Source organism: Merops nubicus, unplaced genomic scaffold, assembly GCF_000691845.1.
Source record: "Merops nubicus isolate BGI_N331 unplaced genomic scaffold, ASM69184v1 scaffold22966, whole genome shotgun sequence".
NCBI classification, from domain to species: Eukaryota; Metazoa; Chordata; class Aves; order Coraciiformes; family Meropidae; genus Merops; species Merops nubicus.
The window spans coordinates 136299-163750 of NW_008614993.1; the positions used below are offsets into that span (position 1 = coordinate 136299).

General features: G+C 37.4%; 1 protein-coding gene across 5 annotated transcripts in view; it reads left to right on the top strand.

The window, feature by feature from the left end:
- Nucleotides 1–24408, top strand: part of ESRRG (estrogen-related receptor gamma) — a 130717-nt gene extending 106309 nt beyond the window's left edge. For all 5 annotated transcript variants that reach the window (XM_008942404.1, XM_008942401.1, XM_008942400.1 and 2 more), the window contains 2 exons: nt 12069–12338; nt 23598–24408. In XM_008942404.1, coding sequence (XP_008940652.1) covers nt 12069–12338; nt 23598–23842 — 515 coding nt within the window. In that variant the 3' untranslated portion in view covers nt 23843–24408. The remainder of the gene's footprint in view (nt 1–12068; nt 12339–23597) is intronic.
- Nucleotides 24409–27452: the final 3044 nt, after the last annotated feature.

A 27452-nucleotide genomic window follows, 5' to 3' on the forward strand; every position in this document is an offset into this window, starting at 1 on the left:
AGAGATCATATATAATCCCCTTGTTCCTTTAACTTGCACTGAATTTTGAGAAGTATTTTCATTTTCAAACTGAAAATAAAATAATGTAGGACAATGTTGCATGAAATTGCATCTCTGGTGCTGCCTCCAGTGAAAGCCTATCATCTAACTTCACCTCTGTGCATCTGCTCAGGGTAATGCATTTAGAAATTAGGGATGTTATACTTTTTTCAGTCTCAGTAGCAAGTGAACTGGATTCACTTTTAAGAATATGATTTTCAAACTTGTTGACTAGGATTGTTCATTTGGAGGATGAGTTGATATGTCCATGTAAATCCTCTCTGTCATATTTAATAGATGGATACAGTGACCCCTTAGAAAAATGCACAGTCCTTAAAAAATACACTTATAAAATTTTTTTTTAAGTATGAGAGGGTTTTACATCTTTAAGAAACCAAACAAATTCCAAACTGAAGAAGAGAGACAGAGAACGTTGCCTTTCTGCAAGCCGTGTGCCTTCCCAAGTGTCTCATCCTCTCCCCTCTGTCATCCTGAGGCAATGTGGCTGCATTTGTGTGTAGATTTATAGTTTATTTTTATCTATGGCTTCATCTGTAGGTAGCTATTATAGCCGCCTTGCCTGGATATTGTTTGGGCCTGATAGATCTGTCTGTAGTTCATCAAAGGGGAGCTGAGTGGCTAAAAGCCATTGGGTCCAGCTGAGGATGAAATACGAGCCATCAGCCTTGGTAATGGCTGTAAAATTTCATAATTACACGGCCTTTATTACATTGCATAATGATCCTGAAGCAGTATGGAACAATTAATTAAGATTTTCAACCGTGGCTCTTTCAGAAATTAAAAGGTGCTAGTGGCTGAGAAATGGGGAAGTGTCTTGTCCTAAAAGCATTAGGGATGCTTAAGAAGTACTTCCTGGGTACTTAAAAAAAAAAAAAAAAAAAAAAAAAAAAAGGAAGGAAAAAGAAGTGAAGAAAAAAAAGACAAGAAAAAGAAGATCAACTAGTTAAGTAGCTAATGTCAGAGTAACATTTTTGTACTTCACTGCTAATTCTTAATGTCAAAGCTGGTTCTAAAATTCCTGCAGTAGTCACTGCTATAAAGCTGTTCCTTTTCTGTTCTGTAAAAATTTTCATGCCTTTTTTCCGCCGTGTTCTGTTCTAGCCATTTGTCACATTTATAGAAGTTGAGCTCTGCACATTATTAAATAAATGCATGCCATGACTTAGGAGGAGGAGGGTCACTTAGCTGCGTATTGGGGTGTACTGACCAAGGATTTTCTCCCTCACACTTTCTCATGTCTGAGGCCATTGAAATTCTTTGAAGATCTCTGCAGTTTGACAGACATCCCCAAGGAAGCCTTTTTTTTTTTTTTCCTTTACTGTTTTGATATTTTTCTTCCTTCCTTTTCTTCTTTGTAAATGCAGCATGTCAGATGTAATATATTATTTTCCATGAGATTAACCTCAGACCTGATCAGAAGTAATTAAATTCCTAAGGTGCTGCAAAGGTGTTTCATGGGTTTCTGATGTACATACTGAAAGAAAAAGTATTTAAATATGTGCAAGGAATATGCAGGGAGAAACAGGAAGCCTGAACCTGTGCATGTGCATGTTACCTGTTGTGATCAGTCGCTGGGTGTAATTCTGAAGGCCAGCAAATTGTGATCCAGATGGGGTGTGGAGTACTCACTGTGCCAATGGTAGTAAAACTGACCAAAAGATGGCAAAAATAATCCTGGCATTCTCCACACACTGTCAAAACTTTCAGGTCTTATGGGAAGGAATCTCCTTTTCACTGTGTGCCTTTTTTCTCCCCCAGACTATTTTGATTCATACAAACTCTTGATAGAACTCTTAGATAGGATGAGCACTGATTGTTACTGTTTTTTAAATTGAGTGGTCATTGTTTAAGGTCCTATCTGTCTAAGTATTTTACATGAAGCTCAGGTTTCCGCGAGGCAACTCCAATAATAAACTTTCTGCAGAAAATTTAGAGCGGATTATGTGTTTCAAGGAGGAGCCGGCCGCTTGAAGTAAATTCTCTTGTTGAGTCATTTATTCCCTTAATAGGAATTTTCTGATCTGCTGTCATTCTTGTTCACACACTGGGTGTCACTGCCTCTAAAACACTTGTCATTCTTTAATGGAAACAAAATAGTCATTGCAGTCAGAGCCGCAATGTCATTCCACTACCCCTTGCTGCGTCGGCAATAGTGAAAATGACAGAGCGGCTCTCAGTAGGGGTAATTAAAATGTAAATATTGATATTTTATTATTTGAAATTACTTTCCAGTGCGGCATTTAATATCTCTCCATCTGTGCGGCTCTGTTTAGCGGTCACTTTAGTGCAGCTCTGGGATGCCAAGTGGCGGCTTGATCCCCGTTATGTCAAAATGCTTGTTGCTGCTTAATTTTGATATCTAATTAAGTGGAAAAGTACAGTCCACACTGTAATCCATGGCATCTTAACCAGCTGCTTGGGTATATTTAGAATTAATCTCCACTATGGAATCATCCTAATGTATGCAATTAAGAGTCTGCCGATGGCTAATTAGGTGTATTAGAATCAGGCAGCTTCCTTTTTTTTTTTTTTTTCTTTCTTTTTTCTCTCTCTCTTTTTTTTTTTTTTTCCCTGTGTGTGGACTGTTGTAGACTTAAGACACAGCCTCCAGAGATAATCTTAATGGTACATATACACTCAGCTAGATAAACTAAAAATTTTACAGTGATGTAGGATAATACGTGTTACTCTCTTCCCACAAACCAGGGTGACTGTAAACATCGTTTGGATTTTTGAGCATCTGCAGCACATTAAGAAAATCAGCTAGCCAGCAGAAAAGTTTTAAAAACTGGGAAGAAGAAGGAAGATGTGTAGGACAGTGTTCTGAGCTGTCATTTTCCTGCCAGAGGGTGAAAGGGTGTATTTACCCAAAGTGTTGCAACCTGAAGTTCGTTGTTTGGCTACAGAAGGGGATTTTAACTAAATCAGCACAGACAGGGTTAACCTAGATACCTTGATTGGGTAGTGAGCATGGTTGTCTCCTTATGCTAATACGTTCCAGTTTTGGATTCATATTATTAACATGATTGGGGAAGTCCTGGAAACCTGACTTTGCCTGACAGAAAGAAAGATGGAGGGAGCAGGGCTTGGCACAGCTCTCAGTGAGGAAATGACTGGCGGCTGCCCCCGGGGAGCAAAAGCCAAACAGCAGTGACCTGGCACTCTTGGAGGAAAAGCACTCTCAAAGCAGACTCGTAGAGGTTACTAATAAAAGGCAGTGCGTTTTAAATGCACAAGAAACACCCCTCCTTTCTGTGTATAAAACCCCAAACTGATACTTTATAGTCCAACAAAGTTGGTTTCGAAGCCTCATGTATGCCGAGCTGGAGAAGGTTGAACTCTCAATTTTTGTATATTCCTAGTCTGTGAGTGGAATTGTTAGGAGGCTAATATGTACAAAGATTGAAGTGAGCAGACCTCAACTAACAATCACTGTTGTTATTAGCTTAGTTAGGTTCCCTTCTCAATTTAGTGGTGGGTTTTTTATTATTATTTTTGTTCAGTTTAGTAAAAAATACAGAAAAGAGTTGACTGTTTAATTATGTGTGATTGTAGTTTTATTTCTGCTACCTGAGTTCTTTGAAGGATCTAGGTAAAGCATATGATGCACAGGATATGCACATATTGTGCTGACCGCTCTTTGCTGAGCTGTGTTACGAATTTCTGGATTGGATTTTGAGAGAGATTCATCCCTATTCATGATACTTGTTGTTTTTCATCTACAGTGACTTTACTAATGACAGAATGTGTTTTTTATTTTTTCACCCACAAATCTGGCTTTACCATACTTGTACTCAAATACATATGTCCACAACAGATTGAAGGAAAATTTGTGTGAAATCAATATTTATGTTGAAAATACGATTAGCCTTTTTTTTGTATAGGCTTAATGAAAGAAAATGATCAGGGTTATAAATACAATCCTGCTCCATTTTCTTCTATGCAAATGTTGGGCACACAGGTGATACCTCAAAATATGCCAGAGATTTTAAAAAGGAGATTTATTACAAAATGCTGTACCCCACATCTACTTTTTAAGTCTAGGTGCAAAGATGGGTTTTGGGAGCACACCACGCCATGTCATCTATCTTCACTAAGAAGACAAAAAAAACCCCATAGTCTAACCATACCATTTTCAAAGGTTACAATTCAAAGAACTGCAAGAGTTAACTTCAAATAAGCAGATCAGATCACATATGTAGTGCATTACAAAGATCACCCTCGCGAATCTAAAAGTTCATTTTGCTGACCTTAAGGAAACCTGCAGCTACACTGGGCCATGTTGGACTGCTAGTCCGAACTTAGAAACTTCTTCATTGTCTGTATCTTAGAATACAGAACCTCACTACAGAAAAGGTAATACAGAGAGAGTGCAGGCTCTCTAGCATTTAAAAACAAGAAAAAGGAAAAGGAAAAGAAAAAGGAAAGGAAAAAGAAAAAGAAAAGGAAAAGGAAAAGGAAAAAGAAAAAGAGGAAAAGAAAGCAGTTTATTACTTATCAGGTCTTCCTCTGCTCTCAAAGCATCTAGTGACAAATCAAAATACAAGTGTTTGGCCTGGCTTCCTCTTAATACAAGGTTGGTATGAGTTTGGAGTAAAGGCATTTAAAGTTGTGGAAGTTCCAGTGGTAAAGCCAGCCTGAAGAGAAAATCATGTATTAATCTGCTTAAATCTATTATATTTTCCTTTTTCGTGTTGAATACTGAAAGAATAAGGTATGAAATGAAAATTAATGGCAATAAAGAGTACAGTATTCCAAACCACATGTTTCTGGAAATGCCATTATAAAGTACTCCATACGTGGAGGTCTTACCAAATCTGTCCTGAAGCAGTTTTTTTCACCCTTGATGTTTCACTTCAGAGTATTAGCAACTAAAGGTGGTTATGTGAAGTCAGGGAGACATTCTTAATTAGTTATGTTTTCCAGCTCTTTTCCATTACTATTGCTAAAGAAGCAGCTCAAAAGAACTTCTGCTGTAACTAGAAATAAAAAGAAAATTAAAAGTAGCTGCTTAGAAATATTTGGGTGGTTATTTTGGATGTTTTCTCTGATTTAAATACTGAAATCAATTTGAATTATAGTGAGTTACATCTCACTGTATGCATCTTACCCTGGGAAGAAATTACGAGCTTAAATTACTCCTGTTTAGTGTTACCATACAAGGTTTCACAAGGTAAAAGACAAATCAGGAATATTTCTAACTGGTTTTTAAATTATATTAACACCTTTTTGTATAGCTTGAGTGAAAGGTCATGCTAGACAAGCAGCATCTTCACTGTTTGTAAATGTCTAATTTGCTGCTTTCAAATTGCTGTGAACTTCACTTACTTAGTCCTGCTGAATGAATCCAGTGTTGCAAATACTTCTGACAAGTGAATATTTGCTTAGTGAGAATCCATTGTTCGTAATGGATTGAGAGGGACATGCAGTGTGAATGCGTTTTTATAGCCGTGCCATCTCTCTGCTGTTTTTTCAGGGAGATGAAAGTAGCGTTGTGATAAAAGCCCCAGGTTTCTTAGTGCTCTGTGTGGCATTTCCTGTCTTACTGGTAGGTGTTAGTGAAAAAGTGCTTATCGTGGGCATTTTTCAGTGTTATAAAATATAAAAAGATATGTATTTTTTATAAGAACGTGGGCAGCGGGTGTTAGGAATCCAAACACACTTAAATAAAAGCTGAAAAAGTGCCCAGGCTCGGCTGAAGACATCCCAATGCTCTCGGAATGCGTTCTGCTTTTTGTACTGGAGTCACAGTAATTCTTGGGTACCTCCGCGCGCGCAAGCTTATCTTCCCTCTCCCACGGTCACACAGCTAACAGATGGCAGTCACAACTCGTAGCAGAGAGCTCTGCTCACAGCACAGCCCCGGTGCTGCTTTTGCAGTGCTCTGCTACAGGGGCAGAAGGAGATGCTACGTAGCAAAGCGTTGCTCGGAAAAGGCGGCGATGGTTTTACTGTGCCAAAGTTGTTGGATGAAACTGATTTCTAAACGTAACTTTAATTGTAGCACATCACTTCTAAATAGCTCGGCAGCTGATTCCAACACAGCATTAAGTTGAGCCTTTGGCTGCGTTTCTGGTCGGCTGTATTTTGTGCTTTGGGACTTGATTTGTGATTTTCGAGTCTGGGCAAATACCAGTGGTTTTTGTTTCACGAGCGGACACCTTTCACATGAACATCCTCAGTCATACTTAAATTCCAGCTTGCTATGGTATCACGTGCAGTAGTTAATACGCCTTTAACCAGAGACTCTGTGAGCAAATGGATGGGGGGGGGGAGAGTGGAAGAGGAAGGAAAAAAAAATGAAATAATGGGTTCACCCTGGCATAATGAGTTGTATCTGTCTCTGTTCCAGCTTTCACCAAATTTCATCCATAATCTGTGAAATATGTTTGCTGATTAGTGAGAGCACTCTCCTTCTGTTTAATGGTTTTCATAACAGCTGAAATGTTTGTGGGCCCTGATACATTTTTAGACTAGAGAGTATTTTGAAATGCAGTTTTTAATAAATAAATAAATAAATAGAAAGGATCTCTTAATTCAGATCTATGTGGGAGATTCAGCACTAGAAGTACCCTAAAAAAATTAATCATGCCATCCCCTTCCTTACATTTCTGAGAGAATAATAGTAAGTGGCAGTCGGGCTGTGAAGGTTTCCTTCAGCAAATACTGTGATCATGTCTAGAAAACATTATGTAGCCCTAGCAGGAATTTCACTGCTGAAATTTCCCTGGCCTTTGTTTACATCCCTGGAAGCCAGCTGAAGTTGTACAATGGATCTGGGCAAGCGCTGAGTGCGTGCCAGGGAGGGAGAGGAGAGCAGAGTGACAGCTGTACATCTGAGAGCACACTGGACTTGAGTCTGATATTGAAATGAAGTGGAGTTTCTTTATATTCACTTCTGTCCAGCAAGGATAAGCCTTTGGCCCACTCTTTGCAATCCAACCATGAGCCCACACACTCTCTAAATCAAGTAATCTGTGCTGAAAGAAAAGTTTTTTTTTTTTTAAAAACAATGCTTACAATGTTTGTTCTTTTGACAGTGGTGACTATACATCATTTTTGAAATGGCACTGGAAACATCAGTACCCATAAAACATTTAGAAGGAAGTTAATCTATCAAAATTAAGTGTAAATAATTTAAAAATCCAACTGATATTTCGACTGTGTAAATAGATTGAATCTGCAACACACTAGTGAACATGTCATTTTCAAGCACAGCTTTGATTAAACAAAATGTAAATTAAGATATTTGAAGTCCGAAACAGAGCAAGCAGGAGGAATGTTTTACGCATAAAACCCAAAATCACAAAACCAGATGGTAAAATAAATTAAAAAAGTGAGCAACTCCCAGATTTGCCTGAAATTTCACACCTGGTTTAATCAAATATTTGGACTTCTAACATCTAACAGAGAAGAAGGGAAGTCCATTCCCCGCAAAGCGAAATAAACTAGGATTTGAGTCCAAGTAGCCTGATTTAGGCGTCACATGGAATGTTTAAGGCTGAAAATCATGGTAGGGATAAGTCCAGGCACTGTATTTTTTTTGTCCCATAGGCCTCAGAATGCTGTGCACAAGGCACAGATCTTACTTGGCACTTGACCATCTGCAGCTGCTTCACTCTAGCCCCTAGTGACTTAGTGTCCATGAAGTCCATCTTAATGAAGTAGAGGAAAGGGTCTTCAGGAATATAAAAGATTTACCCTGCTTAGCATGGAGCTGTGTGCAATGTGAAATAGAGAGCAAGTAGTGGCTGTGCTGATGTTTGAAAAGATCTGGGGTTTAAACAGTGAGTTGTGTTTGGAGCTGGCTTAGAGAGCCACCGAGCGCGGTCGGTTTGACACCGGTTGTTCCTATAATAAAAATGCTAAGGCCTTTTTACCTATTTATTTCTGCTTCCTTTGCGTTTATTGGTATGTGAAAGGGAAAAAAAAAAAAAAAAAGACAAGCATATGTTCAGTTGCTCAATCAACCTTTTCTCAATCCACACTCGGTGATCTCAGTGAGTCATTACGGCATAATTACAATTTGAGTGTGATACGCTGTTTGTAGAAAAGTATCTATTTTTAGCTGAAGAAACACTACAGTTCCTGAAAGGAAGAGAAAGAAAGGGGGGGGAAAAAAAAAAAGGAAGAAAATCTGTAACCAGCAAATCAAAGCTATTGTTAACTGATATTACGAGACACCCTGTAGATTTACAATGCTTGCATTCAGCCACATAAAAACCGCGCTGAAAAGAATGCCTACCAGGGGTTAAATTCATATGCCTGCGCTGCAGCCTATTTCTGTCAACACTCAGCTCAGGAAATAAACATTTATGCTTTCTGAAATGAAAGTGTATTTTTGAAGACTAGCCGTCAGATATTTTTTGCCCTTCACACTTTCAAATGCTTAGCCTTTTTTGTAAGTTGACTGCAAAGTGCATCAGTTTGCTAGGCAAAAAGAGAAAAAAAAAATCTTGACAAGTGCCCATGGCATCATTGTCAAACACATGAGCGTCTAGTAGAAGATGGCAGGAGGGTTGGCACAAAACATGCTTCCTTCAAGCTTCTTACCTCAGGGGTACCTGACTCTTGAGAAGCCTTTCAATCCTTCCAAATGACGTTATTGCAAACTGTCATCTGGTTTATTTGGAGTGTGCTGTATTGCAGATAAACATGCTATTTAACTGCAGGTCAAGGTACAGTGTCATTCTGCTAGCAAATGCCTGAGATACATTAAATGGCATTGACTTGAGGAGGGAGATGGAGAGAGATCAAAGTTGTCACCAATACGGTACATGCAAAGAGGGGAAAAGGTACACAACGCTGTATTTTAAAAAGCCATTATGCAGTGATACATTTAAAAGACTAACCTGCAGGACTCTGAAGGATTAAGGACCCACACAATGCATGGACAAAGTTCAAAACCACACCATCATACAGCACTTCAGGGTGGTTTTCAAAGAGCTTACAGTAGTAACTGGGGAGGCTACCATTGGCCCAGAAAGCTGGAAGTGCATTTTGTCCAGTTTGCAGACTGTAAAAAAAATGGTTAAATTTAAAGATTGAAAATGTCCACTTGTCACAGAATGTGGCTGATGTAGGAGATTCATAAACAAAGGCTCAGAGAACCAGAGCACAGTTTGGCATGAAGTAAGTATAACCTCCTCCAAGCCATTAAAAATAAATCTCTGTATGTAAATACATATGCCTGTGTAATCTGTTCTTCTAACTGTGACTTGCTGAACAGCTATTAAAAGGGCAGTGGTGTGATACAAGAGATGTGCTGGATGCTTTCACATATTCTGGAAAATCAAAACAAAACCAAACCAGGTTAATTACAACTTGATTCAGCTTTACATCCCCATGGGGGATGTCTTTAAAAGTTAAAACATGCTATGACTGAGCAGGCTTTCAGAAGGGAAAGTTACTTCTATTAAGAAGAAAATAATCATGTTTATTTGATTTATTATTGGTGAGCAGAACAGTGTGGTTTACATTTGCCGGTTTTACTATAATGTAAAAAAACCCTATTTTTATTTTTTTAATTTGTCATATAAAAACAATTAGTATATTTGCTGCACCAGGCTGCAAGTTTTTCAAGAGTTCAGTACAATAAATTATAGGCAATATCCCATTTCCCCCCTCCCTCACAGGGCGTATGTGATTTCCTTTGACTATGGCACACAATAAATGTCATCGAAACATAGCAGTATTTATTTAAAAACAAAACAAAACCAAACAAAAAAAAAAAAACCAAATCTGTACTAAAATAGATAAGTTAATAAAAGAACCAAGTTGGGACTTTTCAGAAAAAAAAAAAAATAGAAATTCCAGGTTAAACTTTTTTTAATCAAAACTGACTTTATTGCTCTTTGCTTAATTAAACTCTTCAGAAGTGTGTGAAACATTGTTATACCTGAAAAATTGTTAATTTGTAAATCACAGGGACAAAAGGGCTCCACTGCAACTTTAAAGTTTCTATGCACGTAAATGTCAATAGAGTGCCTTCTCCATCATCAGCACTAAATTCACATTGATGCCTCTTTTCTTCTCTGTATTGATCCTTCCATGAGAACGTAGATTTGTATCTGTTAATTAATGCGTCCTGAAACAGCGTTTGTATTAATCAGGCAGATAAGAAAAATTGGATGCCTGCACCCTCATGACAACCGTAAAAGTGCTGGCCCTGATAAAATCGTGGATGGACCTCAATAAAAAAGTTCCTCCTTCCACTCAATAAACTAATCATCCTGCTTTTAATTATTCGGCAGAAAGATGTGTGGAGATTGGAGAATGTGTAAATCTATTTACTAACAGCAGTGTCTGGGAGGGAGAATGGGGCTGTCACAGGACGGTGCTGCAGGCTACGTTCTCTGTCCATCTGCTACCGCAGAAAAACTGGTTCTTGAAAGACCGTGGAGGAGCAGAAATGTTGAAGCTAATTGAAATCATGAATTCCTCCCTATAACCTTTCAGATGATTATTTCTTCTCCATTTCCCTCTTATTTATTTTAATCGCAGATGTGTTATTTTCCATTGTCACCTCTTCAAGGGTTTCCTGTCGTTGTTGGCTCAGTTGTTTTTTTGTTTTTTTTTTTTTTTCTGAAGGCAGAGAGCTACAGTTCTATCACAGGACTGAAAAGACAGTAAGAGAAAATGAAAACAAATAAGGAGGGAGAGAAAAATGAGAGAGAGCATGCAACCAGTTTTATGTTTCATTTTTTATGGATGCCTGGTGGTTTGGATGTGGGGTTTTCTTTTTTATTGTATTAGTTTTGCTGCTTAGTGCTTATAGAGAAAATCCTGTTTGGACTAGATGCCTTGCAGATTTGCTAGTTTATGATATATTCCTGCTTGACTGTAACTCTCGACTTTCAAAACAGAAAAATGCATTTAAGCGTGATTGAGCGCCAAAAAGAATGTTCTTACAGCGGGAACCCTGTCAAAGGACATGTAAGCAGCTCCATAAACAACTAAATGAAAGCCTCAGACATGTCTTAAGACCCTTTAAGAAAAGCTTGACTAATCCCCTTTGATGATTTTATTAAGTACTTGTGGTTGATGGTGCCAACTGGCAAACTACTGCATTTCACCAACAGGCCAGGAAAATCACTTCCTCTCCCATATTGTTTTCTAGCTCCTAATGTGATTGGGATATTAGCAGTTTGATATAATAAATTAACCGGTACTGTAAACAAGAGTCTGAAAAGGTAAAACAGTAAAGACTTTTGCCCTTAGCGATCCTATTAGGAAAGACGGCGGGGGCGGGGGGGGGGAAAGGAGACAGAAGTTAAATTCATTAAGAGGCATTTATTAAATTTTTGGTTGCCCTCACTAAAAGGATGGTGTGGCTGCTATTCAGCTGCCACTTTATTATGCCACCCTGTTATTTCAACAAGTGTGGTAGAGATGGGAGCCATTACAGAAATAATTAGCATATTTTCTGAGAAGGGTGCGGTGTTACTTCTCTTTCCACTGAGGTTAAAGTTCAAAGAGAATTTTCCTCTTTGTTATAATCAGCTTATTTCTATTAAAACATCAAATCTTCTGTTTAAAAAAAAAAAAGGGTTTTTTTTTTTGTTTCTTTGTTTCTTGTTTTGTTTGTTTGTTTTTTCTCCTAAATTACCCTTCTTAGTTTATGGTAATGATGAACAGGGCCATGAGATCCCTGTTTCACAGCATCAGGTTTTAGAACTAAGCATGAGTATTCCAGAACAAAGAGGACATCATACAAATTACAGGCTGTCACTGCTATACTGCCCAAATTCATATGATTCTTAGAGAAATAGCCTAGAAATTCAAACTTGTTTATAACTTTGTGTGTTGGTCAGTAAACGTTTGATTTTCTATTGGTTTTCTTTCCCCTAGTAGGATGGGGAGGAGAGGCACAAAAGCAGAAGGGAGAATAATAGAGTATGTACATGTTTTATCACAAAGTATATAAAAATAATACAAAAAGAGGAGCAGATTTCTGACAAATCTAAACATGCTTAATATTTTTCCTCTCTTTTTTTTTTCTTTTTCAGGATTCTCCACTTTGTCTCTAGCTGACCAGATGAGCCTTCTGCAGAGTGCTTGGATGGAGATTTTGATTCTCGGTGTTGTATACCGGTCACTTTCTTTTGAGGATGAGCTCGTATATGCCGAAGATTATATTATGGATGAAGACCAATCCAAACTGGCAGGCCTTCTTGACCTTAACAATGCCATACTGCAGCTGGTAAAGAAGTACAAGAGCATGAAGCTGGAGAAAGAAGAGTTTGTCACCCTCAAAGCTATAGCACTTGCTAATTCAGGTTGGCAGAGTGGCAAGATAGTTGCTACATTTTTAATATGTCACTTTTGTTTTTTTTTTTCTCCATAAGACTTTCTTCATGCTTGTTTTAAACAGGGGTTTAGAATAAGAAGTTGCTAATCAGACCTTAGTCTAAAAGGCCACAAGAAAAGCAGTTCCAAGTAGGAAAAACTTTGTGGTTCTAAGTATATTATGACATGTGTTCCTAAGGCTGTGGAGAATGCTCCACTGTATGATTTTGAGAGTATTTTACAGGCAAAGATCCCTTCAAATGAATATAGATGCTGTTCTCCTAAATCAATTCCATGATCCAGACAAGTGTAATCATTGCAATTAAAATGAAAGGGTGAATGAGAATATGGTGTATACATATTCCCTTTAAAGACAGCTGCTGACATACGTATTTTATAGGGTGTATTTAGGATATAGGAGGAGGGAGGAAATTCTTACTTAATCTTGCAAGGACCACACCTTCCCTTATGGATCCTCTGTGTTTATGAGAATGCTTCTGCAAAAATTATTACCTGTGCAGCAAGGGTTAAAAATCTCAGGAAGAATTATTTTTTCCTGGCATTTGAATTTAAAAGTGCTGAAGCAGTGAATACTGTCAGATAAGTAAAAATCGTTTGTGCTTTGTTGTTTTTCCTTTTGTGTCTCCTTAATGCTTTATTGTGGTCTTAAGTCCCTTTTAGCATTTGCATAAAGTTCACGATAGATCCCTCTTTAATGACGTGCTGATCATTAGATACCTGTGTGTCAATAACATGCTCTGATGCTATGTTCCATTGACAGTCACACCGTGCCCCTCCATCTGCTTTTGTTTTGACCCTATCTTTGAACTTTATCTTGGTTGCTGGCCAGTAGTTTTCCCTTTAATTACAAGAAGGAAACTGTCAATAAAATCTGTTAAATGGGATGCAATGAGTGGCTTGAATGGGCGGACGGCTATTTGTTCAAATTCTGCAGCATTCAAGGTATTGACAGTTTGTTTTCTGGGGCCATATGTGACGATCAATCTCAGGCTGGGCTCAGCCGCGCTGAAAAATGAAAAACCAGATTGCTTTTGCTTACTTGTGGATGACGACTTGTGATTTGGCGCGGTCCTAGTGAGATGAGACCTTCTGCCCAAATTGCCCCCCTGAGAGCCAGGGCGCGTGACTGTTTTTAGAAATAATTTTTTAATTGATTTTGTAATTAACAGTTCATCTACAATATTGATGCGTGAATCCTCAGATTGATAGGAGGGAAATTGTTTTCAACAATGAAGTTGTACTTTCCTATTTGTCTTTGTAATGTGATTTAGCACTCTGCATTTTTAATTGGAAATATAATTCAAAAACATGCAAAGCCAAAATGCTTATTAGTTTCTTTGTAAAATATTCTCCACCCCACTAACTCTGTCCTTAGTGTTAGAGTATTATCTTTTTCCCAGAAAAAAAAATAAATGCTGGAATGCCTCTCAAAGATGAAAATTATTTTTAATTGAAGATTTATTTATAATTTTTGACCAGTTGAGGATGCTTTGCAGCTACAAGAAGGATTTTGTCAAAATTACTCACGCTTGACGAATAGAGCAAGAAAGTTGTCTGGAAATAGGAGTCTAATTTGAGAAGGTTTTTTGCATTTGTTTTGATTTTTTAATTCAAAGACTGAATTGGACTGAATTTCTGTAGTTTACTTGATAAAAATGATAAGGAGCTAGAATAGAAGGATATAGCGTTAAATACCACTCACACCCTTTTTTGCTTCTTCCCCCCAAAGACATGCAGTGTTTTAATGATAATAAAAGATACCGCTGCCAAAAAAAGTTTAGCCATACATTGTGCATAGAGTGTATCAAAATCATCTGTAGCTTCAGTAACTTCACCAGGAATTACAAGCAGGGTAATATCAGAGAGAAATACAATCCAGCATGCTAAATTTCAGAGCACATTTAAGTGAAAACGTTTCCTTCCCTCATCTTACAAGAAACAAAACGGCTGTTTTAAAATGAAACTGTTGCCAAGAGGAGTCAGAAAGCAGCCCAGCCATTTGACTTCCCTTTCAGCTGAATGTTTTGACATTCAACTTCTCAGCTTCAGGTTGTACATGCAGCAGATACAAACTTCTGTCAGCTGTAGCTACACTAACTTGTAGGTGTAAATTAGCACCTGCAGAATTACAGCCCATTGAAGGATATCAGACCCCTAGTGTTTTAATTTACAAATGCAGGTAAAATTAAAGGGTTTATCTTCTTTTATAGTTAAATACAGAAATAGCTTTTTTTCACATACTATGAACTTGATTAATCTAAATACAGCTATATGTAAAAAAAAAAAAAAAAAGCCATTATAAAAATCAATCAATTAGCAATTCACATTTTAATTTCTTTTGTTGCTACATCTGCTTTCTCACAAAACTTCCACAATTTATTTTGCCGGTTTAAATTTTATTAGCCTTTTTATAGCTGTAGAGAGAACAGATGAAGCATAGTAAGAAATCTTAGGTGTTTCAGACATTTTTGCCATATCTACACTATCTAGGAAGATTCCCAGGTTAGCTCTACTGTAAACAGTAGCCAAAGATGGTTTCTTAGCTCTCTGTGTTAGTGATTTATGATATAGTGTCATAATACTTTCTCTGCTGGTATATAGAAGCAGGAAACAGAAATTGTAGATTGTCTTCATATTGATTGTATTTTGTTTGGGTAAATACCACAAGCTTTATTTTTGGCCAACAAATATCAGTATTGTGAGCATTAAAACACCCCAACCACTAACTTTTCTTCAGGCCTATAGAGTCTGCTTGTGCAGTACTGGATCTGAAATAATCATGCTGCTTGGTTTCCAAAAAGAGGAGGAGGAGCTGTTTTTCGGAGGGATTCCCTGACAGCTCTTCCCAAATGTTCACTTTGCAGGGCTGGTCAGTGCCACGTCGCTTCTATAAATTTCCAGAAGTGCAAGATGTATCGACCTTGTAGATTGCCACTGATTTCAAATGGAATGCATACAGCATCTGAAAAGTTTAAATAGATCTATAAAAGCACAATACTGAAATGTATAGACATTTCAGTCCTGTGTACCTTTAAGCCTGTGCTGGCATGATTTCAACAGTTACGCTTCATATGTAGTGCTTAATAGGGAATTTATCGAGTTATTTTTAAACACCGGCATTGATTCGATAGTAATTAATACAGCCTTTATGCCTGAACTCCAGAGAAGTCTCTCTCACCACGGCGTTGCCCTTGTCCTGTCAACATCATGAGTTCTCTCCTTCTTCCTCTACCCTCTCTACACCAAAGTGAGTAGGTACCTTGAAGCTGCAGGATGGAACTGCTCTGCATTCCACCTCACACTGCCCAAATGAAGCGAGCTGGCGCCAATGAGCACTTTGTTTACCCACGCAGAAAATCAACTTTGAATGTTTTCCAAAACATGCATGTACCAATTACTTCCTCGTGTGTAAGGGAAGGTGAAATATTTACAAAATATGCTTGAAGTGTACACAAGTGAGTGCACGCATATGTGAACGCTCCAACACCGAGCAGATGATCTGCTCATCTCTTTTGTATTAGAACATGCTTTCATATATCGATTAGGTAATAGTAAACAGGGAGTTGCAGGTGAGCAGTTTTCTGAAATGACCTAATCAGCAAGGACTAAATTGTGCCTTCAGGCCAAACGTTGCAGAAGAGCTTAGGAGTCACAACTGAGACCAGATTTTTAAGAGAAGCTCAGTTCCCATCTAAGACCTAACATAAGGAACTATAGCGTGTCAAAATACATTAGCACATTTGAAAATCTGATCCGCATGTATCTGCTTAGTAGGTTGCTGGCATCTTGAAAACTCTGACCCAAATGTGAATGCTAGGCACTTAAAAGTATAACTCTATGCACTGTTGAAAATTTAATCTTAAAATGCTAATACTAGCTGTCTAGACTGTACCACCAGAAGGAGAAAAGGACCTCTGCTTGTCATCACAATTCCTTGTCTGTCTTCTTAACTCTCAAAAAAAAAAAAAAAAAAAAAAAAAAAAAAACAAACAAACAAAACCCCCCACAAACCAAAAGCACCTTTTCTGTGCTGAAGGAGTGAGAACCAAGTATCTTGTGCGTTTTAGCACAATGTAACAGAGATCAACACAGATGTCAGTAAAGCTATAAGATCATCTATCCTGGTAAAAAAAAATTACTTTGTTCTTACAACTTAGCTTTCCAGCCAACAAAACCATGTGTACTCAGATCACTATGCTATCACCATTAAATAATACTAGCATAATAAACCTAATTGGTAGAACTCTATAAATCACTTAATTCATGGGACATATGTTTATTCCCAGTGTAGACTGTGGCTTATCTTACGTCACAGCATACTATATTTACTTTCTAATAATGCTATTTTTTTTTATTTGATTTTATTTGGTCATCTTGTTGGTGTTAGAATTCATTATTAAAATGCATCTATTGTGAATAGACATATATGAGATTATATATATAATTGTGTGTTATTGGTGTGTTACCAATGTTAATTTTCACAAATACAAATAGCAAGATCTGTTAACTCTTTCATATAGTTTTGTGTAAAGAGTGGAACAGCATAAAATATTTTTTTTTATAAAAGGATGTTGCTACTATAGTCAGAGTTTTTATGTTGCCTGAACAGTTTCTTTATCATATTCAATTTTCATGTAATCAAATAGATGGCATCTACAATACTTAGAGAAAATATTTTTTTTTTAACTAATGCTATCATTAAGCCAATGGTAGTAGAGTTAATTAATGGTTGGTTTTTTTGTTTTTTTTTTTTTTTTCCTTTTTCTTGTAGTTGGTCTAGTAACTGAGTAATTTTGAGATACTCCTCACTTAGTTATAAAATAGGTAGATGCTATTTACATGTTAGCAGCCTGAGACTCAGGAAGGGCAAGAAGAAGAGGGGCCAGCCCAGTGGCCAACAGGAGGAGAGAGCCCCACGTTCCTTGCTGGTGAAGCAGGGCTGTAAGGGGAGCACTGTGCTGGGTCTGCCAAGGGACAGCTCTGTGCTGACAGGCAGATTTACTGGGTAGGAAAGCAACAGTATTAACCACTGTGTCACCAGTGCAGCTGCCAGTCTTGACTCTTACTCATCCTGCTTTTCCACAGCACTGAACTAGTGACTCTCACTCATAATTATGGCAATTACTTACCTCTTGTAGTGGGTAGAGAAGATTTTAAAGCATTTTTTCAACATTTAGTTACTATCTTACTTTATACCAGCTTTATAATTCAAATTTCTCTTTTCCAGAATTGTAGTAGCCTTACTGAGTAGGTGCTCAAACCAGTTCGTAGGATGCAGTTTCTTCTGCATTGTGGTAAAATCCCTTTATCTATTGCCCTCGCTGTGTCTCCTAGTAGTAAGTAAGCCATTTCAGGAATAACAAAACAATTGTTTAGTGTTTTTTAACTTACCTTATGCCTGTGGGTTTAGTTCATTGCTGATCCAGTTAGCCCCTGAAATAAATAGGAGTGTTGCATGAAATAATTTCTTTTCCTACTCATCTTGATTTTCTACTGTGCTTTAAAAGCTGTTCTGAGGCCTCAGTTTTCCTGCCTCTTCTTAAAAGTCAGCCAAACCAGTGCAATCCAGACTAAGATCTTGTTCACTAAAATTAGTGCAAGCCTTTAGTTTCCACTGCCTATAATTACTATAGACGAGAAATTATTAATTTATTCCTTTTTAGTTTCCACCATATATTCCTACTGATGTGCTTGTTTCCAATAGAATAGATGTCAGACTATTTTTGCCATACTCTTTTGCAAAGGAAAGTATTCTGTTTGTCTATGTGCTTGTCTCTCAGCCTAACCATGCAGACCACTTCAAATAGTTCTGTTCAGGAAAGATGAGCAAGTAGGTGGTCAAAACGTAAGTATTTTTGTTGACCATACACAGGGAGGAACAAAGTGAGTAATCTGGGACAATTTCAATTCTGCACTGTAAAAGGATGGGAATTCTCTCTGGTTGAGATAACCAAGAATCTAGTTTGATTTCCTGTCAACAATTTGCATGGGTTGCTCCTGTCTTAAGCAGTATGCTTTTCAGAATGTCACTGTGTTGTGTTTCTCATAAAAATTAAACAGAAACAGCGTGGGCTTCTCTGTGTAAATCTGGCATACATTTCAAGCAGGAGTGGAAGTGGTTCTGTAATTCTGAGACTAGTTCACTCATTAGTAAACATTATGATGGGTTTTGTGGTTTTGTGGGTTTTTTTTGATTGGTAATACAATCTAGATAATAAATTCCTCTTAACTTAGATGTAATCCACGTTAGGACTTTGTTGTCCTTACACAGAGCAAAAACCATTTTGCCTGCTATTCCTACTCTTCATCCCATCCAGTTCTTCCAGGATCCTACAACTTTCTAAACTGATATATCCAGTTTGGGTTTGTGAACTGCTCAGCTATACAGAATCACAAACGTCACAGCGATTGCTATCTTTCAAATACTTGTTGATATTTGCCTCTCTGATGTGCTATATCAGCATCTTAATGTGTGTATTCTCTGCTGCATACTCCCTGCTGCTTGATTCACTATAATAATTTCTTCCTTTATGCTGCCTGAATTTTCTGACATGAATTACTACTTCATTTGAGACCCCTGGGTTTCTACTGCTTCTTAGTGAAGTTATATACAAAATACATACATACCAGACTTTAACTTAGCTCAGAACAGCATTTTGAGAGGTCCCCTTGCCCTCAGTCTAGGTGCTTTCTAATCTTTACCTAGTTGTTACCCTTTGTGTCTGGTTGTAAATGATTTCTGGGTGGCTGGATGTTTGTTTGCTGCATTTGAGATGAAGTTTGAATTCTAAATGAGGTAGATTGTAATCTGAATTTCTGTTTGGACCTTGTAGTGTTTTTCTTGGCTGAGAGCTTTAGTTTTGTCCCATTTCTGCACAATGATACAATCAATTGGTTAATCAGAAGTGGAATTCTATTTTACCGTCCTGTGATGGTGAAAGAAAGCATTTGCAAGGATAGAACGAGATTCTCCAAGCAGAGCTCAGTGAGGTGATGTCCTCATTTGTTGATGTCACTCTCTCCCATTGCAGCACTGACCAGTGACAACTTTCGCCCCTGCTAGACTGAAATCCCATGTTCTTAGCAGCCCACTGCATCAACAAGTCTTGTTTGTCTGTCAGGCTCTCCAGTTTCACCAGCCTGAGATCCCTTTTTTACAGGGCATTTACAATCAAATCCTGTTTATTTCCAAATGACAGTGCTTTCAAATTACCCTGTTTAACTTCATTGTTTATTTGGGCATTGATTTTTAATTGTATTACATCTGGATATAGATTTCCTCTGGATATTACCTGTGTAGGATGTAATTGTAAATTATCCAGACTGTCTGTAAGGTCACTTAGAAACACCCAAACCAACCCCAAAACAAAAGAAGAGGAATTTTCTTGGTTTATGAAGAACTTTCAAAATACTTATACCTAAGTTATAATTCAATTTCATATTGTCTGTGCAACTATTTCTCTATTTCTGGATTGTCACTCAGACTCTGTTTCCTTAAATTGTAGTGGATCTTGTTGACACTGCCCTCTTTTACTAGCAAGGACTGAGTTTATCAGCAGTAAGTTAACCTGCTCTGAATTCACTTCTACATCTGACAGTCTGTAGTTACTGAAAAGATTTCTCTTTTCTTTTATTTTTCCTCCTCTTTTCCCCTTGGCTAGTTCAGCATTTTCAACCATTTTCCTTATTTTCAAAGGCTTATGCCTGAGGGATTAAGATCTACATTTGTTTAATACCAGGAATAAAGTGGAAGTTCCAGACTACAAGGCTAAAACTTGAAGAAGGATCTTTGTAGAGATTAATATTTTCCTGAGCAATCTGCAAGCTGAATCATGGTCTAATTAAATAGCCCAAATTTAGTGAGCTTGCATTTAAACATTAGCAGACCCTGGAATGGGTAACACTGAAATGAGTTTGAATCTTTTCTGTAAATGGGAAGTTAAATTATCATAGTAATTTTATTAAATCATTTTTAAATCTTTCAGGCTAAATCACCATTTTAAAAGAACAGTTTGAAGTCTTAATCACTGTTTCGAAGTGCCCACATCTCTCTGCTATCTTTTCTTACCCCATTTCCTTTGACAAAATCTGTTTCCCACGGCAGAGCTTTCTAAACTGCTCCATGAGCCACTCTTTGGCAGCCGAGTGCTTGCATTAGGCTAGCAGAGAGCTGGCTACCCGGTCACGTTCTTCCCAGCTGCGAAACTGATTTCAAAGACAGCAACAAATACATTAAATGCCTTACTACCATCACTTTTCCATGTAAGTAATTGCTCTATTTACCAGAGGGCTGGTACACAATCACCCCGGCAAGGAGAGGATAAGATCCTTTGTTTTAAGGTGTTGTCCATACACTGGAAGAGTTTTGGAGTGTGGGGTGTAATAGCCGTGTCAGAGGGCAGGTTTTGATTCACCTTCCATTCTTGTGTTTTTTGGGGGTGTTATCAGCCTCTTTTCCTTCCTCCTGCGGTTTCTGTGTGAGAAATACATAGAGCATAGATATTCCTAATGCTGCAGGCCAAATTGCTATCCAAAGATCCCAGGGAAGTTTCAACTCTGGATGAGAAATGTGTTAGCCTGGACTTCATCCATCTATTTTCAAACTCAGACATGGCTGCAGTTACAAATATAGCTTCCAGGAAGAGTCAGACCAGTTTTGCTAGGGTTAAAAACTAATCATTTAAAGTCAGGTTCTTCAGAAACACCTATCTCTTTATGCAGTATGGTGTAAAAAACAACTCACAAGAAAGGGCGGTTTTTTGACTCACCAAGCATTTGTTGCTGATAAAATGCTCCTGTTCGGTTCCCCAGCAAATCTGGCACTCTGGATCTGGGAGAGGAGGAAAAGGTGTGTAATTTCTGCACAAACTGTACGTGGTTTATGGAAAAATTATTTGTAGTAGCATGTCATGTGCTCCGTAGCATGACGGTGAATATCCAAGGGCTTGGGGAAGAGTCATGGAGTAAAGATGACAATTTGTTTGGACTTTGCATTCCCTATGAAGCCAGGTGGCTGGACACTATGCTCAAGACATCAGTCAGGTTTGTATGTGTGTGTTTGCACATCTGTATCAGCTACATCCGTTTGTAGGATGCAGAATTCAGGGATTATCCATTATCAACACAGAATTATTTATTAGAAGTGCCATATTAGAAAATTATCAAAAATGTATGGATTGGGGGAATGATCTCACATTAATTAGAACTAAATTTTGCTAGAGGTAATGTTTCCCTGTCATCTTTTTAAAAAATGTTGTAGCCTTCTTTTTCCCTAAGAGAGAGATTTTTGTTTTTCTCTGCTTCCGGCACGGTGCACCTTGATGTGCAGTACCACATCCCTGTAGCGTATGTCTTAACTGCACGCTTCTTAGAGCATGGATTCACTAAGACTCAGAATTATTAAACATGCAAAATTCCCATAGGACTCCATTATGTGTAATTAACAGATAAACTGTCATCAGAATCAATAAAATGTGCTAAATGATCCAAACTTGTATATAATTAAGTGTCTGTTTTAGAGCAGGAGCTGTAACTTTTTTTTTCTCTCTTTTCAATTTGCACATTTGTTTTGACAATAGATGCTGGAACATTTCTGTTAACCTGTTACTTACTGGTTTGTGGTTTAATTTACATGTTTGTGTTTGAAAAGTGAGAGGTGTTTACTATCTGGCCTAATTATCTGAGGAAATAGTTGCACATCAGCTTTTAGGAAATGAATCTTAGATGCATTTTAATTCTCTGAATGTAATTCAGGTATTTGAAGCACGCGGAAAATGTGATGTTGTTATTATCAACAGGGTAAAACATGAGTCTCTGCCAAAATACTGATCTGGGGTATCAGACTGCTTAATACAGGGCTTGAAAACGATTATAGAAGTAGCTTCTTCACCACCCAGCTCCTCAGTCATTATTCTGTCTGGGAACAGAAGCTGTATTCCAAAGCCAAAAATTAAGGTGCAGACCAGTGTTGTACTAACTAGAGTTTTCAAGTATGTACTTTAATATTGCCATGTCCCAGTTTCACCCTGAGCTAAGCTGGCACATTGTTGGCCTAGGACTTGTACCCCCTCGCAGCAGTTATTTTTTTCATGTGGTATTTTATTGGCTCTGTAATTCTGTTGACATCCAAATTTTGGTAGCTGATAGGGGCGCTTTGGTGGCCTCTTTCACCTATGACTGTTGTTCCTTACTTGCATTCACCTCGCTTCGGACCACATCAGGGTTTTTTTGGCATTTATGACTACATAAAACTCAGAGAATTAGGGCCACTCATCCGAACTCATCTCAGCACGGTCCAGTAACTGCATTTTCTCAGGGACATACTCTCTTTCCATATCTATGCCGTTGAGGGTTTTACAGTTATTTTAGTTAGATCTTTCCTTTTTTATTTCACACTTCCATTGCTTTAATCTTTATGGGTCACGTAGCAGTTTAGTTTAGTTCCTGGTATGCGTTGCTTCTAGGTTTGTCACTCAATACTTACACCACCAAAGCATTTCACCTGGAAAGGTACAGGGCGAGGTGCTTGCTTTGAGTGATTTAGAAAAAATGCAAAACCCCAGCAATAACAGGATCAACCATCCTCTGAACGGGTGGAAGAGAAGGTTTACACCTTGTAGGAGATGTTAGCTTCACAGAACAAAAGCTGTTCAGGAACATACTAAGAGTTGCCTGTCTGTCTGAATGTGCTTGAGGAGTAAAAAATTTGCTAAGCCTATCAGGAAATTGCATCAAACCTGCTTTTGTCAGTGCAGTGCTCCTGGTCCTCTTCCTGCTGCTAGCATCTCTGAGCAGTGTGGAAGGACCATGGCTTCCAACTCCACAGCCTTGGAGCCTGACACATAATTTCACCAAGCTTTTCCATGGTACAGCAGTCGTTCTTGCTTCCCAGACAAAATGCAGATCTCAATTCATACAGCCCCTGGGCACTATCATTTCTTCAAAGCAGTAACTGCAGGAGATGGTTTATGGAGCAGCAAGAGTGACCATTTTACTTGTTTGAGGAAGGTGAGGAGAAGGATTACTCATGCAAGAGTTAATTATACGTTTGTAGATTCACAATGGTTCCAGATATTTTTCCTGCAGATCAATACAGAAATTAGAGGGTAATTATCTTCCCTCTTGGTGAAAGAGGATGGACAGAACCAGTGAAAGTGTTGTGCAGCCATAGCATTACCTGACTCCTGCTACACCAAACTGAACTCTCCTGTTGCTCCTTTGTTTTGCAGACTCAATGCACATAGAGGATGTTGAGGCAGTGCAGAAACTTCAAGATGTCTTACATGAGGCTCTGCAAGATTATGAGGCCGGGCAGCACATGGAAGACCCACGTCGTGCAGGCAAGATGTTGATGACTCTTCCACTTCTGAGGCAAACCTCCACCAAGGCTGTGCAGCATTTCTACAACATCAAACTGGAAGGCAAAGTCCCCATGCACAAACTTTTTTTGGAAATGCTGGAGGCCAAGGTCTGACTAAAGCATCATGGGCTTCCCCATCATGCACGTTTTAAAAAAAAAAAAAAAAAAAAAAAAAAAAAGGGAAAATAAACAGGATAATAATGGCAAAGAAACTTAGTGTTTAATTAAGGAAAAAATGACTGCACTGATATTTAGCAGCAAGACTGTGAAGCAGCTTTCAACTTTTCCTTCTGTGTCTTTCTGATGCAGCTTTTCTTTTCCTTTTCCTTTTCTCTCTTTTCCTTTCTGTTCTTTCCTTTCCTTTTTCCTTTCCTCTTTTTTCTTTGCTGCTGAACTTTTTAAAAGAGGTCTCTAATTGAAGAGAGATGGAAGCCAGGCCTGCCAAAGGATGGAAATCCATAATATGGATGCCAGTGAACTTATTATGAACCATAATGTCCCCAATGACAAAGGAATCAAAGAGAGAACCACCGTACCTAGCAGTACAGTACAACATGATGAACTGACTGAATGCAGTATTAGATTTCATAGGAGCAGTCTCTAATTAGACGACTAAGCGACGATGCATCGGCTGCTTCTTATCATTGCATTTTCCATCTAGATCAGTTACAGCCATTTGATTCCTTAATTGTTTTTTCAAGTCTTCCAGATATTTCTTAGGTTAGCTACAATGTAACTTTTTCAGGGAATAGTTTAAGCTTTATTCATTCATGCAATACTAAAGAGAAAGAAATACTGCATTTTTGTGCTGGCTTGAACAATGATGAACAATAATGAAGGACAAATGAATCCTGAAGGAAGATTTTTTTAAATGTTTTGTTTCTTCTTACTAACAGAGATTTTTTTGTACCAGCTTTACCAGTTTTCAGCCATTTATTAATGTGGGAATTTATCTTACTAAAGCAATAGTCGAAGGGAAGGTGCATATTATCACGGATGCAATTTATGTTGTGTGCCAGTCTGGTCCAAAACATCCAGTTTCTTAACATGAGCTCCAGTTTATAACTAAATGTTCACTGACTCAAAGGATTAGATTACACCTACAGTATATCCAAGTAGTCTAACATATAAATACTCCATGTCAAATACCAATCCGTAACGGTGTTAGGAGACAGCGACTATACAAAGGTATAGTTGCTACGTGATTTCTAACTGCTTCAGTTGCAAATGAACAAGATACTGCCTGATTGCAAAATTATAACCTCACACGCAGAAAAAAAAACCCCTATGAACCACTAGTAGCTTAGAGGCAATAAGGCAAATGCCGACGTCTGCAAAATTAAGAAATCAGAGGAGTAGACTTCTGACCAAATTGAAGAATTTAACACTTCGATACCTTATTTATTGATTTAGATTTTATTTTGTAAATGGCAATCTTTAACAAGTAGCTAAACCAGTATATGTGCTTTTCAACCAGTATTGTCACAGCATGAAAGTCAGTCAGTTTCAAGACTGTTACGAGGTGTAATCTAATGTATAAACCAATTAGATGCCCCCAGAAAACTACAGTCGCTAAATAACCAATAAACAATAACCTCCATCAAACGCTATACCAATGTACCAGTGTTAGTAGCTGCTCCCTGTACTATGTGAACATCCTTATTCTATGTACACAGATGTAATTAAAAATTGTAATCCTAACAAACAAAAGAAATGTAGTTCAGCTTTTCAATGTTTCATGTTTGCTGTGCTTTTCTGAATTTTTATGTTGCATTCAAAGACTGTTGTCTTGTTCTTCTTGTGGTGTTTGGATTCTTGTGGTGTGTGCTTATAGACACAGGGTAGAATTAGAGACAATATTGGATGTACAATTCCTCAGGAGATTACAGTAGTATATTCTATTCCTTACCGGTAATAAGGTTCTTCCTAGTAATAATTAAGAGATCGAAACTCCAAACAAATACTCGTTATGAACAGATACACACTGAAATGATAATATTTTCAAAACAAGGGATAATTTCTGTAACAGTTTATTATAGAATACCAATGTATAGCTTAGAAATAAAACTTTGAATATTTCAAGATTATAGATAAGTCTAATTTTTAAACGCTGTAAATATAGCTTTTATTCAATCATCTCGCAGATGTTGTTATTAACTCGCTCTGTGTTGTTGCAAAACTTTTTTGGTGCGGACAAGTTTCCAAAACTATTGCTACGTTGTGTGCTTTAAACAAAATAACAATGGGCTGATGCTCCATCAGCCTCGTGCTAGGAAAAAAGAAAAAAAAACTGTATATCTATCATTAGCTATATGGGACTATATTGTAGATTGTGTTTTCTCAGTAGAGAAGTGACTGTAGTGTGATTCTAGGTAAATCATCATTAGCAATTCATTCAGATGGTCAATAACTTGAAATTTATAGCTGTGATAGGAGTTCAGAAATTGGCACATCCCTTTTTAAAAATGTCAAAAAAAAAAAAAAATACAACTCCTGGGAAAAAGGTGCTGATTCTATAAGATTATTTATATATGTAAGAGTGCAAAAAAAAAAAAAAAGTTTATTTTCCAGAAAGTTTGTGCAGGGTTTAAGTTGCTACTGTTCAAGTACACTATATATATATAAATATATAATATAAATATTGTTTTTGCTGTATCACGTTAAAGAACTTGGGCTTCAGGGTCAAAAGCCAATTGACTAGAAGTATACAAAAACACACAAAAAATGGAGATGTGTTAAAGGCACACGGTGCAAACCTTAGTTTTCATTTTCCATAATTTTTTGGAGCTGCAAAAGAACAAATATCTCAAGACTGTAAAAGCATTACCTGAAACATAGATAAAAGAACTGAACGGGCTTTATAATGTTGTTCATCTTAAACCTTGCTGGAGAAGAGTTCTTTCAAGACCACTAACTTAATGTGAAGTGTTGGGAAAATTTCAAAGGGTGTATGTTTTAGCCATAACGATTTAATTTCTATTTTTGCTTCATTTTTTAATTTTTTCTTATTTAAAGCAATATGATTGTGTAACTCCCAGAAGTTACACATTTGTTTCAATCAGATCAGATTGTTGTATTTATTCCACTATTTTGCATTTAAATGATAACATAAAAAGATATAAAAAATTAAAACTGCTATTTTTCTTATAGAAGAGAAAATGGGTGTTGGTGATTGTATTTTAATTATTTAAGCGTCTCTGTTTACCTGCCTAGGAAAACATTTTATGGCAGTCTTATCGTGCAAAGATCGCAAAAGGACAAAAAAAAAAATTAAACTGCTTATAATAATCCAGGAGTTGCATAATAGCCAGTAGTTAAAAAAAAAAAAAAAAAACAACAAATAAAAACAAACATGTCTATAGCTGTAGATGGGCTTCACATCTGTATAGCAATCAACTGTATATTTTTGTGATGTGTATCATACCGTGTGCTCCAACCAATGTCCATTTGTGTAAATGTATTTATTTTATATTGTATATATTGTTAAATGCAAAAAGGAGATATGATTCTGTAACTCCAATCAGTTCAGATGTGTAACTCAAATTATTATGCCTTTCAGGATGATGGTAGAGCAATATTAAACAAGCTTCCACTTTTGATTGCTTTTATTTTATTTTTTGTGTTGTGGGGTTTTTTTGGTTTTATTTTCTTTTTCAAAGAAAGAAACAGAGCAATTAGCATTACCTTTTGTTACTTCCATTCAAAGAGGAGTCAGCATTACCAC